This window comes from Callospermophilus lateralis, chromosome 4 (genome assembly GCF_048772815.1).
Source record: "Callospermophilus lateralis isolate mCalLat2 chromosome 4, mCalLat2.hap1, whole genome shotgun sequence".
Lineage (NCBI taxonomy): Eukaryota > Metazoa > Chordata > Mammalia > Rodentia > Sciuridae > Callospermophilus > Callospermophilus lateralis.
The window spans coordinates 6,202,317-6,219,174 of record NC_135308.1 but is presented as its reverse complement, the minus strand read 5'-3'; the positions used below and the strand labels follow the sequence as shown (position 1 = coordinate 6,219,174).

The following is a 16,858-nucleotide window of genomic DNA, read 5'->3' as shown; positions in this document are numbered from 1 at the left end:
GCAGGCCACCCTAGCTGGAAGAAAGGCAGAGGATGGGAAGCAGAGGGCCTTCGGGAGAGCTGGGCCCCACGGACACCTTGATTTTGGCCCATAGAGATCCAATGTCAAACTTGTAATTCCCAGACCTGACAGATGATAAAACTGTATGGCTTTAAGCCACTAAGTCTGTGATAATTGGTTAAACAGCCATAGGTGGAAGGAAATGCTGGATGGTTGTGCTCAGGGAAAGCGGGGCGGGGTGGGGGGCTAGAGAACTGGTGGCAGCTATGAGGGCCTGGCAGACCCAAGCACTGCCTTTGAAAGGGGTGCAAAGGAAATGGCCTTCCATCTGGGCTTCACTCTGTTCATGATTCAGGCTTTCGGCGAGTCCGATTTGGGGAAATTTGATTGCACATGCTACCCTTTTTTTGGTGAGGGGGACTCCGCAGGTTGCATGGAAGGAGGAAGCTGGGAGAGGGAAGGAGTCTCCTCAGATGCACAGGGAGGGCTGCAGGCTGGGCAAAAGCAGCGGGTGTGACCGAGTCCCCCCACCCTACCCCAGGAGTTCATCCAGACTAGAAAGGGGATGGAATGGCTGAGAACCAGACAGTGATCAAGGGATGGTAAGGAACATGATTTAAAAACAAATGTTGCGTTTGCTAGTCTTGCTTTATTATTTATTGAGCACTCAGCAAGAATCCCTGTGAGAAAAAGAGATTTGAGAAAATAGAAAAAAAAAAAAAAAAAGGAAAAGAGAGGGAAAGAGAGGAGGAGATGGGGGCGCAGAGAGAACAAACGATCAAACAGAAGGCTTAGTGATCCTGGGGTACGGTGCCCCTGATTCTAGGTTGGTTCCCCAAAGGCAGGCAGCACGGGTTGCCGTCCAAACACCTCCCCACGTAGACCTCGGTGGAGATGCAGTTATTTCGGCAGGATCCGTTGGGGCGCTCACAGATTTCCTTGAATCTGCCCCTGACTGCACACAGAGGAGGGTTGTTTTAATCATTTATCGTTCTTCCGAGTTTTTATTAAGTTCAAGGGGGTGAGAGGGCAGGGTCTGGGAACAGTTTTGTGTAGACATTTCTTGTTATTTGATTTCTTACACCAATACTTAAAAATCTGGTGTCACATAAAATTTTGGAAATTTCTCTCAAAAAAATCTGGCAACCTTGGGTGCACGGAGTAGCAGAAGGCTACAGCTGAGTGGCCCTCCTGCCTTTATGGGCCCTGGGCATGCACACTGCACTCAGTTCACTCATCTGACTTTCCTGTCTCCTGACTCTGACGGAAGACCTGGAGCAGTCCTGCTTAATATTACTTTTAGTACCACCAAATGGTCTAGCGCAGAAGAAAGGTTTTAGAGAAAAGGAATAGGACCCAAGACATGTCCTATTGGAAACATTGAATAGCATTTGTTTTGTGTCCTAAGATATTGCTGTGCTGGCGGTGGGTCACACAGAATATATGATATGTCATAATATCACATCTATCTATCTGTCTCTGTCTGTGCATCTTTGAAAAGGGGAACTGAAAAATAGATCTAAAAGATAGTAAGAAAATATACTTCGATGAAATTGGTAACAGGCTGTTTCCCTGGGAGCTGGCACCATATTCCTGCGTATGTAGCACACAGTCTCGGTTGTGCCTCAGCCTGGTGCTTCCTTCAGCCCCCTCAGCCCCCTGGGGCTGGAGGCTACAGTGCTGCTCTGGAGCCTCCGCCTGCATTAGGAGTGAGACATTCAAATGTACTTGTTCAAGACATTGAATAGTATGTGATTTAGGACCTGAGATATTCCTGTTCAGAAAAAATGTGGAAGGGGTTGTGGATATCACTGTCCCAGGGGTGGGTTATAGGGATGGGTCACACACACTGATGTGCTCAGTTTAAAAAGTAACTTAATTTGGAGCTACACACAGTAGCTTTTCCAGGAAGAGGGGTAGCAAACTAAAACTTTCAGGTTTTTTTTTTTTTTTTTTTTTTTTTTTGTGTGTGTGTGTGTGTGTTTGTGTGTGTGTTCCCAAATACAAAGGCCAATTCTTGAATCTAGTATATATTAAATAAATGTCTACTGAATTGAACTGAACTGAACTGAACTGAAACCCAGGTGCATTAAATTGACTTAAACTCTTCAATGTTCATACAACAAATTGGTGAATGGATGTAAAGATCAAATAGGCAACATCGTATTTTTACCTAAAATGTGAATTGGGAAACAGTTTTAATGGTGTAGGTTTCAGAAAAAAATAAAAACTGATGGTCATTCTAAGTGTTGAGCACCATATAGAAACCGGCAGAAATCTGGGCTCTTGGATTCCTGACCTGTGCACCTTGTCTTCACTAGTCAGCAGTGATAGATGGAGGCTTCCCTTAGCCTTAGGCGAAAAGCAGCCTGCTGTACCCAGGTCTGTCTGCGGCTGAGGATGAAGCCAGGGATCCCTGTCAGGCCCGGGAGCGTGCTGAACCTCCTGCGCGCCCTCTGCTGGCCCTTCTTGCCTTCGACCACGGCTGCGGTTCCCTGCTCTGGCCTTACTCGCCTGTGAAGGATCCCTTTAGGGCAGGACTCTCATCTTGTTCTTCTCTGTATGTGTATCCCAGAATCGATCACAGAGAAATGCTAGTATAGACGCTTCCTCTTACTCGAGGTACACGTGTCCTGTGCTGTCTTGTGCACAGTGGAATATATTGAGGGTTAAATCTCCAAACCGCAGGACTTTTAAAAACATTGCTAGGAATTAAAGTGCATTTCTTTCTTTTCCTTGCTCTTTCCCATAAACTGTGCACAGTGAATACAGAAGCCACGTCGTTCTTCCCCAATCTCGCTATATTCCATTTTGACAGCAAGGAATTCCCTCACCTCTGTTTGGCCACATTGTTTTCCTCTATTTTGTTTGAGAAAATGTTAAAAAAAAGGAATAAGTTTTTCTAAATTTGTAAGTTTTAAAGCTGCACTAAAAGCATCAATTAGCTGTAGATATGACTGACATGGAGATATATATATATATATCCACATATATATATTTTTATAATGGATATGTGTGTATAATGTATATATATGTGTGTGTATTTATATATATACACACATATACACATTATACACATATATACATTATATAAATATATAATAAATATTTTATATAATTAATAAAGAATATATATATATATATATATATATATATATATATATATATATATATTAGTACTGGCAACTGAATCCGGTGGTGCTCTGTCACTGAGCTACATACCCAGTCTATTTAAAAAAATTTTATTTTAGAAGCTGGAGCTATGACTCAGTGGTAACACACCTGCCTGGCATATGTGAGGCACTGAATTTGATTCTCAGGATGGCATATAAATAAACTAAGGGTACATCAACAACTAAATTTTTTTTTTAAATTTATTTTAGACGGGTCTTGTTAGGTTGCTGCTCAGGCTAGCCTTGAACTTGTAATCCTCCAGCCTCAGCCTCCTGAGTTGCTTCTATTATAGGGTTGCACCACTGCATCAGGCTTAAAATATTTTTAATTGATGTTTCCCCACTGAACCCATGTGTTTAGATAATTGCTGTAGAAACAAAATTTAGATTTATAATGAACACTACAGATTGTCGTGTCTAACCACTTCCCTAAGAGGAAATGAGACCAGGAGAGGGAAGCAGCTCATCCAAGAGCACCTGTGATCCAGTGAGGGGGTGGTAGGGACAGAGCCATGCTTGTGTCTAAGTCCCATTCTATTTCTGCCTCTTACTCCTCTCTGCATCCTCCTCACCTCTCCACCTTCCCCAATAAAAACCTGCAATCCTGCTGCCAATGTCCCCCTGAGGACCACCAGAGAGGACCTGTCTTCCTTCGTCGTCAGCTTGCTCCTCCCCATCTCGTTGCATTCCATCCCGACCATAAGTAATGCCCTCACTTTTCTCTTCTACCACATCACTTTCCTTTGTCTTGTTAGAGTGACAATAAAAAAAAAGTTTGAGTGACAAGGAATACAAAATAAGGTTTTCTGAATTTGGAATTGTTAAAGCTGAATTAGAAGCATTCATGTTCTGGGCATATAAATTTTAAAATATTTTAAATTTATTTTTCTTTCAAACCCATGTTTAGCAAGGGGAATGCTCAGCTCAGTACTAATTGGATGGGTCTTGAGTAATGCCATAAGGACAAGCATCCCACCAGCTTTGTGAGCTCCTGAGCTAATAGGATTGGACTTGCTGTCCCCTATAGTCAGTCTCTGTAGGGTTATGCAAAGGAAGAAGGACGGCAGGACCCAGCAGTGGAAGGTGTAGAACACGCCAGGATGGGAAGAAGCAGCTCTGACTGCAGCTTGCAGCTTAGGCTTTCCCCCTGGGGGAGGCACACTGCTGAACAGGACTGTAATTGTCCCCCCTGTAGAACAGGAAAAATGGACCAGCTATCTCTGAGGCTCTTCCTCATCTGGTTGCATAATGATTTCATAGGATCTGCGCTATCATAGCTGCTGTGCTAACTGTGACAAAGCTAACCTGCTTTGGTTTTGTTAAAATTAGTTTTGCACCGGCTTAAAAAATTTTTCTTCCCTTCAAAGAATAGAAACTATTATTGAGGCCACTTATAAGAATTTCAGTTAATCTACACACGGCTCTTCACAGTGTGAGGGAGAATTTAACCTCAGCCCTGAGGACCTGGTTCCAGACCAGCCATTTGTTCACCCCAAAACCATATGGAGAGATGAATGGAGGATGTACTACACACACACACACACACACACACACACACACACACAGAAACAGAAACACACACACAGAAACAGAAGCACACACACACACACAGAAACAGAAACACACACACACACACACACAGAAACAGAAACACACACACAGAAACAGAAACACACACACACACACACACACAGAAACAGAAATACACACACAGAAACAGAAGCACACACACACACACAGAAACAGAAACACACACACAGAAACAGAAGCACACACACACACACAGAAACAGAAACACACACACAGAAACAGAAGCACACACACACACACTATTGCCTGAATAAGTAGATTCAAGGAAGAATATGCAACTTACCGCTTGACATTAGAGAAGTACCTTCTCATCTTTACCAAGAATGCAGGACCTCGAGAGTGGAAAGGTCAGGGAAAAGGTCAGAGAAGTGTCTTCTCATCAAGCAGTAAGTTGCATATTTTTCATTGAATTTACTTATTCAGGAGTTGTAGGAAAGGACCTGATCTATTTTCAGTATCCCGGGACCTGGGGTAAAAGCAAGAAGCTCTGCACACATTGCTTCAAAGCGTGTCTATGCAAGGGGGCTCATGCCTATCATTTGTGTCATGCTGAGTGCAGGAGAAGGCTCTGTTTCAGGGTCATCACTGATCCCTGCGACTGAGGTCTGTTCAGCAGGTTAAATGTTGATCAGAGACAGAGTCAGGGGATGGGATGAGCCTGGAGGAGCAGAGCCAAGCCCAAGGACCAACAGTGTAGAGGCCAATGGACTGATACTTCCTAGGCTGTAGCAATGCTTTGAAGGAGACTGCTCCCACCAAATCCTTCTCCCTTCTGCCTGTGCCCACTATAGCTCTGGCATGGCTCTTCTGCTGGTGTCTTCGAATGACTAACTGTTGCTAAAGTAATAAAGGAGTTTTGGAGACCAGTATTTGGGAGAATGCTGCCCCATTTCTTGTCATCTAGGTTTAGAAGCTGCTAGTAAACTTGCCTAATTACACTGAGGTTTAATGATGGCTTAAGAGGATTTCAACCCTTGGAACATCCTTGACCTATTTCATCTAACTGAGAGTTGCTGAGAGCTGATGTGTCAGGTGGTTCAGGGTCTCTCAGCCATCGGGTGTTCCAGATTTCCTAGGGCAACCCCTGGCCTGGGCATAGGTGATGGTGCTTTTTCTTTGAATATTGGATCCCCATAGGACCTTGGATACTCCTCACTTAACAAAGCTCCTGCAAGGTATATTTTGTTACCTGGTAGAACTTGGCTCATGAAGAAGAGAAGGGCAAAGAGGAGGATGGAGGTCCTCATGGCTGGAGGGAGAAGAAAGCTTGGCTTCATCTCCAGGAGGCAGTGAGAGCTTCGTCTGCAGCTCTAGCACCAGGGAAAGGTCTTTGGTAAGCTGCCATCTGTGCCTCACCAAGGGGAGCATGGACAGAGGTAGTCTGTGCATGCAGAATGGCCTTCGGGGAAGGCTGAGTCCTTGTTTTCTTGGACATTCTGTTCAGTAAGCATGTGGGTGCAGTTTTGACCAGCAAACCTTGTTAAATAGGAACATCATCTACAAACATCTTGGCAATGGATCAAAGTTTCTGAACAAAGATCCATCTATATTAAGTCACAGTGAGTTGGGCATGTTAAAAGACCAGTTGGCTTAGTTCAGTAATGAGTTCTTTGGTTTGTGAACATCTCCCAGCCTTCCCAGCTTTGTTAATGGCTGATGGCCCCCTCCCTCCTGGCCTCCTCTCTAATGTACTGTGCTTATGGTAGAGAGCTTACTGCATTTTGTGCCAGTAAACATTCTCCCAAATACTGAATGTGAATTTGCTTCCACCATGAACTTGTGAACTTCTCACTGGTTACCAGCAGGTTGGAGTGTTGTTCAGAGCTGAGTGAGGAGTTGCATGAGGTTGTCATTTATCTTCAAAACTTGCTTTCAAGGGGAACAACTCAGGACAGTAAAATGTCACTGCACATGGAAGAGAGTGAGCCCCTGGCTGCTTGTGTCCATGCAGACATACTTTCTGCACAGCATTGAGTATAAATAGTAGAAATTCATGGGCATCTTCTTGCCGGGAAGTGTGGAAGCCGTCAACCAAAGCAGGCAGGGGCTGAATGACATCCCCAGGGTGGCGGAGAGCCCGTGTCTCGTGGGCTTGCATCACACACAGCATGCAGACCTGTGACGAGGACAGCGTTGGCAGTGCTCCTGGGACAGCATGAGTTGGCCAGGGGAGCTGTGTACGTCAGGCACTGCAGGGCTGCATTCACGTAGCAAGTGTTTCCCATGTTCTGCAGCCCAGCACCAGCTGCGGATGGTCTCTGCCAGTTCAGACAAAGTTTCCCTCTAGGAGCCAGCAGTGGCCCCACAGGAGCTAAATTCTTATTTAAGGGTGCATCAGGGCAAGGTGACAACGATGACTCTGCAGGTAGAGAAGGACCCAAATGGGCTTTAGCATCAGCTGCATTTGATGACCATTCAGGTTTTATACAGTCATGAAACTGAGACTCACCTCCACAGTGGAGTGAAGCTGCCTCCATGTCTCCAGGAGCAGTGACCACCAGGTTTCCCTGCTGAATCTCGAGAGGAGAGAGCTTCTCCTTCAGAGCTGGCCTTCAAATGACAGCCTGGTCCATGTCCTCTGCTGGTAGCAGGTCTACCCCCCATACCCACTCACTTGGTGTCAGATCCACCAATCACTTCTAAACACTTAATTGCATTGGAATCTTTGGATGAGGTCGGTCCATTATCTGGAGGGTTTGGGTGAGTCCTTTCTTCCATTTGTGTTTGAGGAACATCAGAAACATAGAAGCAATTCTAATAATTAGGATTTTTTAAGAATATCCAGAGACCTTCCATTTAGTTAAAATAATTTCCATGTGGGAGACCAACCTTACACGTGACTGGGTTACACTCCCGGACTGGGTGCTGAGGCACTCAGTCGCAGAAATGTGGCAGAGCTTTCCCCACCCTTCTTGGGTCCGAGGGTTGGTGTCTCATGCATGGGTGTGTCTTGCTACAGCCCCGTGGGTGAAGCCATGCTCACCTGTTCCTTTGTATTATAACCCCTTGCCCTGTTTAGGATAGAATCTTCCATGGAAGTGCCTTGTGTGTGTCCCCTTCTCTTACTGTGCCCTTGGGTGTGGCCTACCCAGGAGTCAGTCAACCTGCTGACAGTGGACATCATGAAGATAGACTCAGCCCCCTGAAACCTGACCCCTTGCCTCATTTGAATAGCTTCTCCTCAATAAAAGGGGTCAGCGCGTGCTCTCGCTCTCTCTCTTTCTGTGGACCCTTAAGGTCAGAGGAGCCGTCACAGCAACCCCAAAGAAAAAGGTATTTGTGTCTCTTGTGTGGTTATTTTGCGCAGCCCAGTTAGCCCAGTTTAACTGGAGTGACCCCTGAGCTTTTTAGTCGTGAGAACAGAAACCCGGCATTTCCAGGCATTGGTGTGGCAATGATGTGCATTAGTACTACAAACAAGGAAAGAGAAGAAAAAGTGTTTCCTGTGTGTGTGTATGTGTGTGTGTGTGTGTGTGTGTGCACACCTGCATGTTTATAAGTATTTTCAGGTGTGGGCATTTGATACTAATAAAATCCCTGTAGTATTACAGTTTGCATTCTTTAAAAACAATTTTAAGGGCTGGGGATGTGGCTCAAGTGGCAGCGCACTCACCTGGCATGCGCGGGGCACTAGGTTCCATCCTCAGCACCACATAAAAAAATAAAATAAAGATGTTGTGTCCACCAAAAACTAAAAAAATAAATGTTAAAAAATTCTCTCTCTCTCTCTCTCTCTCAAAAAACAAAACCAAAACAAAACAACCACCCTCCCAATTTTCCCATTTAAGCCACCTCCAAGAAAAGGAAGCATTTTAACTCTTTCTCAATTAACCAAGTTTTCTTGACAGTCCTTCCTGACAGATTTTTATGATGGTTTTGATGGAAGAGAAGTAGTATAGTAACGGCTCTACCTCTGTTTGGAAGAAATACAAACGGATCCAGGAGCAGGGGTTGCAGTAAGTTTTTTATGATGTTTTAGGTAATGCTCCAGACAATACTCAGGTGCCATGTGGACTGAGCTCTGTACTCACACACGACTACTTGTAGAAGACCATAAACAATTAAGAACAAGATTTTAAAGAAAAGCTTTCTTTCTGTGGTTCTTTATCTCTCTCAAATTTCATTCATAATTGGCATTCTAAGGAAAGTGGCTAAAAATATTAATCTATTTCTGTTGGGCCTATAAAATGTAACAATTTAAATCCCTTTCAATCAGTAAAAGCAGCTTGTACATTTTAATCTTCTATTTCCCTAAAGTGGTTAGTATTCTCAGTCATAGAATCACCATGAACACTATTGGTGTTATTCATTATTGTGTATACTATTCAATTTCTTTGCTGGGGTTATTTTTGCACATTTCTCTGTTCAAGTTAGGTTTTACCTACTGATGATGATCACTGAGGTTTCTCTACATCTTGGATGCCCACAGATACTCTTGGATGGCATATTTACTGGTGGTTGCCTCTGAATTAGAATCCCTTCATTAAATATTTCAATTGGTCCTCTGGAGACAGTGAGTAACCTGGGCTTGTAGGGTTGATTCGAGGAAGGTTTCTGTGCGCGGTTGAGCATCTAAAAAGATGTAAAATTTAGGGACTTAGTGTGTCCCACACAGCCTGAAAAGCTGTGGGTGAGGACCCTTCCCTCTGTAGCTGTGGGTGGCAATCTTTCCAACCACAGTCACCACCTGCTCATCCAGGAAAACTTGAGGCCAGGAACTGGCTTGCCTTTTGTGAGAGGCTGGGGATGGCGCTCCCATCCCAACACCATCATCATCCCTGGAATTCCCCCCCCTGCAGATCTTGAGCCCAGCAACTGTACTTTCTGGAAATGGAAGGTTGGTGCATACTCTTTGTGCAGGCCTGAGCCCTGGGAGATGTTCCAGGTGCCCTTGGGTGAGCAGGAAGAAAGTGGTGATCCTCGCAGGCACTGCTGAAGTTTCACCTACTCCGTGGAGGTTTGTTAGTGTTCCAGTGATCTTCTTCTTCCCTTCAGGCTAGGAAATATGATGACGATGATGACCAAAGTCCAGATCTTCCCAAGGCAAATTTATGTGTCTGGAATTCTCTGGGACCAAGAAAGAGGGATGTCATCAGGAAAGGTCTGGAACACAGCTGGGAATTTCTGTTGGCCTGGGAGAGGTTTGGGACCACTGGGCAGGGCAGAGGGCCACTGCTAACATTTCTGCCTGCCACAGGCGCTGAGCAGCACTGATTGATTTGGCCAGGTGAGGGCCCCAGTGGACTCTCCAGGAGGAGGGCTGATGCCAGAGCCCTATACTGCTCCTCAAATGGAACTCAGAAGCCCCACCCAAATCTCATAGGAAACCAGGGACAACATCCCTCAGCATCAGACTATCCTTCGCCCATGTGGTCATTCTGGGTTTCATGTCCAGAAATGTCATTCCAAATTCTCAGGAAATAGAAGGTCTTTTCAAGGCAAACTGAGGTTCATGTTCACCACATAACAAGTATGTTTCTTGTAAATAATTGAATCATTGAAATGTATTACTTTTAATGAAGACATCATTAAGTAAAATGGCAGGAAAAAAATCTTTCAGACCACAGTAACCAAAATTCATTAAAACCAAATGCCATTTAGATCAACTTGCATTTGCAATCTTTTAAAACTCTCAAAATCGTTTTAACTGTTGATTTTGAGCTTGAATCTAAACAAGTATTGCCTCAGAAAGATTAGCAAAAGGGTCCGGGGAAGTACACAATGATTGGCAGGTCAGATGCCCTGAGTAGAGTCATGCGATGCAAAGGGGTGAGTCACTGATTAACAGGAAATTCCACTGGGGGATGAGGAGGCTTACATTGGCTGAGGTGCTGGGTCACATGACTGTGGGGCAGTATAAAAGTCCAGGGAAGAGGTGCTCCCTCACTGCCCCTTGCACTGGCCTCCTGGAGGCTGCATCTCTTCCTGGGCCGTGTGTCCAGCAGCCACCTGTCTGACCACCTGCTGAAAGAAAAGAGCAACGGTGGGACCTCAGGTTGGTGTCCTTTTCCAGATCATTGCTGGAAAAAGTGGAGTGGAGACAACGGAATGACAGAGGGTTAAGTGCTGAGCTAAGGGCAGTTTCATTTTCAAGAGTGTTTCTTTATACCGAGAAGGATAAAATAGGTCATTCTACGTTTAAATCACCACAGAACTATTGACGGTTCAGAGAACATTTACTCCAGCATTCTGATCCCCGTGGGCAGGTGGATGGATGGATGTGAAAACTGGTGTTTTTTACCATGGACATTTGGAAATGATGGTGACGAACACAGAGAGATTGAGGAAGTCAATGGGCTTCCCTGTGCTGTCGCCACACAGGCCAGACAAGCCCTGGGTCCTCTCCACCCAGCCTTCCTCTACCCGTTTCCCCCTCTCTTCTGACCTCCACTCCCATCCCCTCCCTTGTCCCTAGCAATCCCTCTTCTACCTTTTAGTTTCCACACATGAGAGCAAACAGTTGTTCTCTCTGTCTAGCACACGATGTCCTCCATTTCCATCCATTTTTTTAAAAAATGATAGGATTTCATTTTTCTCTGTGGCTGAATATTCGTCATTTTCTTTTTCTGTAGTGCCTGTGTCAGATTTTGGTCAAGAATCATGCTGTCCCCACAGAATGGGTTGGAAAGGAATCTTCCCTTTCAATTCTATGGAAGAGTTTGAGAAGCCTTGGTGTTAGTGCTTTTTCTTCAAAGTTTGGCAAAACCCAACAGTGAACCCATCCAGTCCTGGGGTCTTCTCTGTTGGGAGAATCATCACTACTAATTTTGTAATCATTACTATTAATTTTTAAAATTCATTTGTTTATTCTAAGTGGGTCTATATGATTCACTGTATACCACTGCAGCACACATTTTCATCTCTCTCATATGTGCAGTCATACCTGTACCTAGGGTAATGGAGTCCGTCTCATTCCACGCCGTCTTTCTTGTCCCCATACCTGTACCTGAGGGTGAAGACACATCTGGGAATGGGCCGCCACACTGCGGGAGACATTTCACTCTGTGGCCATGGGGCCTACTCAACACCACATGTGAAGAAAGAGCAAGAGAGGGCCCCTTTTCTCCATGGTTATGAATTTGTTTTTCTTTTCCTTGTGACTCAAGAAATCCAAATGTCAACATCTGAGGAAGTCAGACCTGAGGCGGGTGGAACCCCACAGCCTCTGCCTGAGAAGCCACAGAGGGGAGGCGTGGGGCCGAGGCCTTCCTCGGCAGACGAGGAGATCCCAGGGTAAGTGCAGGCCTGGGTGAGAGGGGAGCCAGCGGGCAACATGGATCAAGTGTGGGTTGGACAATCAACGATTCTGAATCGTCCCTTTCCAACCCACGAGTGCCTTTCCTGGGACCTCCTCACCTGTTAGATTAATCCACTCATATGACGCGTGGAGACATCTTACCTCCAAATTTCAGACGTACTCAGCAAGAAGTTTGTCCTTTTGTTCAAATCTGGCCCAGTGTCCTCATGATTGATTGGTTTCGTGATTCTCAATTAGTCATTCATGCAGGCAAAATTCTATCGATCCGCTCACCACAGCAGGAGTAGTGACACACGCCTGGGATGTCAGCGTGGGTGTCGGCACAGCTTGTCCCCTCCCTCCAGGTCCCTTAGGAAGACACCGGGGAGGAGCCATTCTGTATCTTCACTATCAATTTAGTATTTGAGGGCATTCCTCACCACTCAATGGCAGGCTTGAGATTTTCCAGTCTTCCCAGGAGTTTGAACCTGGATTTGGGTTCCTGGTTGTAGTGGTAGGGAACCTTCGTTCCCCACTGAACACTATGTTCTGCCAAAATTACGTTGACAAAAATAACTGACTTCTGTGGGCACGCCACTGCTCTTTTCCTTTCAATTCAGAACTATAGCCTAAAAAGTGAAGCTATTAAGTAGGGGTTTAGTCACCTGTTTCATCACTCTGACCAAAAGACCTGACAGGAACAATATAGAGGACGAAAAGTTTCAGAGGGCTCAGTCCATAGTCAGGCTGTGACTGTTTCACAGCCCTGGGCCCAGAGTCAGGCAGAACATCATGGTGGAACAGTAGGGCAAATGAGAGCAGCTCCGTAGTAACAAAAACCATATCCTACATTCATAAAAGCAGCCATATAGACCAAGTGCACAGAATAGAAGACAGAGACAAACCCACACATCTATAGCCGTCAGATCCTTGCCAAAGGTGCCAAAAACATACATTGGAGAAAAAACAGCCTCTTTAACAAATGGTGTTGGGATAACTGGTTATCCCATAAGGAGAGGAATGAAAATAGATGCTGTCTCTCATCCTGCACAAAAATCAACTCAAAATGCATCAAAGACCTTGAAATTAGACCAGAAATTATTCATTTCCTAGAAGAAAACATGAGATTAAAACAGCACTTTTCAGGCTCAGGCAATGCCTTTCTCAATAGGACCCCTAAGGGCTCATGAAATAAGGACAATAGTTAACAAATGGAACAAAGTCAATTAAAAATCTTTTCATAGCAAAAGAAACAATTTCAAATGTGAAGAGAGAACACACAGAATGGGAGAAAATCTCTGCAAACTATTCTACTGACAAAGGATTAATATCTAGAAAATACAAAGAGCTCAAAACACTTTATACCAAAAAATCAAATAACCCAATTACTAACTGGGCAAATGAACTAAACAGACAATTCTCAGGAGAAATACAAATGGCCAACAAATATGTGAAAAAATATTCAACAACATTAACAACTAGGGAAATGCAAATTAAAAAAAAAACAATGATATTTTATCTCACCCAGTCAGAATGGCCAATCATCAATAATAGAAATTTTAATCAATATGAAGATGATGTAGAGAAAAAAGGAACACTGTTGGTGATACTGTAAATTAGTCAAGCCATTAAGGAAATCACTATAGAGTCTCCTCAAAAGACTAGGCATGGAAACACCACATGGCACAGGTATACCACTTCTCAGTATGCGCCTGAAGAATTAAGGTAGTCTGACTAGGTGACACAGGCATACCCATGTTTATAGCAGCACAATTCACAATAGCTAAACTATGGAACCAGCCTTGGTGTCCATCAACAGATGGATGCACAGTGTAAACATTAAACAGTAGGACCAAGACACTCTGGATCACCTGGAAAAAGAGAAGAAGGCAGGTCAACAGAAGTTGGCAAAGGGGCGGGGAGCTCTGAGGGTATAGGTGCAAGGTCAAATCCAGACAATAGAAATCCTGGTGACTGAGAAAGCAGAATTACAGACAGCCATGGCTCACACTTTGAATGCAGCCAGGCGGTGTCAGGGTCTTACCATCCATCTACAGTTTTCCCAACAGTGTGTGGGAGAGCTGGAATGGACACTGTGTGCCCTCTGCACACAAGACAAGCAGGCAGACAGGCACAACACAAAGCTAACCAGAGAGAGAGATGCCCTCATTCTGGAGCTGAACAAGAACAACAAACAATGAGGACGTGAAGCAGCAGAACTCAGAACTGCAAGAGAAGTTCCTCAGGAAGCCGACTGGGAGAGAAGGCAGCTATGTACTAGGGTCCTACTGGCAGAGAAAGCAGCTAAGCAGCTGGAGTGGAGGAGCTCCAAAAGAAGCTGGACATGTCTGAGTTCCTGCTTCAACAACCCTCTACCAGCCTGAAGCCCCTGATAGTAACCAGCAGTTACGTCAGGTCATGAGGAGCGGGCACAGCTGGGAAACATGGGGGTCAGCTGATGGAGTCACTGAAGCAACCGCAGGAGGATAGAGACCACTATGCAGAGAGCCTGAAAGGAGAGAGTGGCATGTGGCAGCAGAGAATGCAGCAAATATCAGAGCAGATGCACACTTTGAAGGAGAAGAAAGACAGTGAGAGTCAAATGCAGGAGCTGGAGACCAAGTTGGCAGAGCTGAGAAGCCAGATGGTGGAGCCCTCATGCTGTGAGACCCCAGCAGGGTGCTCCAAGGAAGAGCAAGGGCTGCAGGCAGAGATGAGGAGCTGCAAGGGCACTGGAGAACCTGGCTGCACAGCTCCATGCCCAGGTGCAGGATAACAAAAGGCTGAGTCACCTGACTCTAGAGCAGGAGCAGCAGCAGGTGGAGCTGAATTGGGCAGTGGAGGGCTGGAGCAAGCAGGTGGAGGGGCTAAAGCAGATCCTGGAGAGCAGGCAGAAGGACCACACCGCCATCAGCCATGAGCACTCACAGAGCCATGAGCTCAAGGAGCAGGTGGCCGAGCTGCAGAACGCTTCCTCAGGCTGGCCAGTGAGAACACAGAGATCACCAGTGTGATGCAGTCTGAGCAGCAAGTCAAGAAGCAGCTGGCCAGGAAGCTGGGTCAGCTGCAGAAGAAGCTGGGAGAGCTGAAGGAGACCATGGAGCTGAAGAGCCAACAGCAAGACCTGTACCTGTCCCACCTGCTGCAGTACATGGCTGTCAATCAGCAGCTGACCTCTGAGAAGGAGGCTCTGCACAAGCAACTTCTGCTGCAAAATCACCTCATAGACCGGCTGCAGCATGAGGAAGTGCAGGGCAAGATGGCAGTGGAGATGGCCCGCCAGGAGTTGTAGGAGACCCAGGAGCACCTAGAAGTCACCCATCAGCAGAACCAAGAGCTACAGGCCCAGCTGAGCCTCCTGGCTGTCCCTGGGGAAGAGGATGAAATGGACAAGGAAGAAAAGGATGAGGAGGCTCTTCAGCCCAGTCTCACAATCCCAGAGGACGTAGACAGCCGAGAGGCCATGGTGACATTTTTAATGTGGCTCTAGCCAGTGCTGAGGAAGAAAAGGCAGGGCTGCGTGAGACCCTGGCACACTACTGGCACCTGGCTCACTTGGCAGCCCCATCCTGCAGTGAGCACACAGAGCAAGTCCTGGTCCCCAGGATTGGGGACAGCTGTGTGTCTGGGGAGATCCCCCAGGCTCCACAGGAGGCCATGGAGAAGCTGCAGAGCCGCTTCCTGGAGGTTATGCAGGAGAAGGTGGAGCTCAAGGAGCAGGTGGAGGAACTGGACATCAATGCACCCAGCTCTCTGGAGAGACTGATACCACCGCAGAGTATATTGCCCTCTACCAAAAGCAGAGGGCAGTGTTGAAGGAGGGACACCAGGAGAAGGAGGAGTACCTCAGCCGCTGGGCCAGGACAAGCAGGAGAAGAAGGTCAAGTTGCTGGAGATGCAGGAGCAAATTCTGAGGCTGGTGGGGGAGCACTGTGAGTGGCAGGGCAGTTCCTGGCAGGAGCTCAGAGTCCTGCTGAGGAGCCCACTCCTGGGCCCGCAAGCCCCCAGGAATTTGGAGCAACTGATGATGCTGGAGAGGTGAGCCTTGCTGACAGCAACACAAGAGGAGGGTGGGGGTTTCTTCCCCTCTGAATCCCACTGCACAGATCATGACCCAGCTGCTGCATGAGACCCAGACCCCCCAGAAACACCTTGGCCTGGGCACCAAACCCTGCGTCCCCTTCCTCTACTGTGCAGACAAGCATGACCAGGTGAAGATCATGGTCTTTTGAGAGACTGTTGGTTGCCACCTGGAGACGTGGGACCAGGGCCTTTTCCCCAACCTTTCATGCCACCCTGACGCTGCCACTCCTTCCCAGTCACCTGTTTACTATAAGAACCCTGTGTAACGAGGGACAAAGAGGTACAGACCCTTTGACACCTTCACTAGGGCTGAGTGTTAATCTCTGGACTCTTGTTCCAGAAAGAGCGCCAGAGGCTCATAATGTTACCAGGCTGCCTTCCTAGAGGGGCAGGATCTCTCTGGTGGCCCCGTTACCCTCACCAAGCAGTCCTTCATTAGGGGGCTCCATCCCCTTACACGGGGGCCCTGGGGGCAGGGAAGGTGGGCAGCGTTTTCACAGCCCTTAAGATGGGGCTCACTGTAGGCAGGGCTGGGGCAGAGTCTGGCGGTGGCAGTCCTCCATTCAGTGGGGCTCCCATCTTCTTAGAGGTCCTGTGGGCCAGGTCAGCTGGGCCACCTTCTCCTGGGTCTTCAGACAGGTGGAGTCACTGAAGGCTAGGGGAGGGCAGGGTGGGTGCAGGCAGTCCTGGAGGCTCCGCTCCTCAGAAGCATCTTGTGCAGGGCCACTGGGCAGGGTTCTCAGGCCCTAAGACACTTGAGGCTAACTGTAGGCCA

General features: G+C 46.6%; 1 protein-coding gene and 1 pseudogene across 1 annotated transcript; one reads left to right on the top strand and one right to left on the bottom strand.

Annotated features, from left to right (window-relative positions):
• Positions 1-791: 791 nt before the first annotated feature.
• Positions 792-6,010, bottom strand: Defb108b (defensin beta 108B). Its single transcript, XM_076853469.2, has 2 exons — positions 5,953-6,010; positions 792-955 (listed from the first exon to the last, which is right to left on the bottom strand). Exons 1-2 carry the CDS (start codon positions 6,008-6,010, stop codon positions 792-794), a joined length of 222 nt encoding a protein of 73 aa, XP_076709584.2.
• Positions 6,011-7,116: 1,106 nt separating this feature from the next.
• LOC143397433 (golgin subfamily A member 2 pseudogene) lies at positions 7,117-16,232 on the top strand (annotated as a pseudogene).
• Positions 16,233-16,858: the final 626 nt, after the last annotated feature.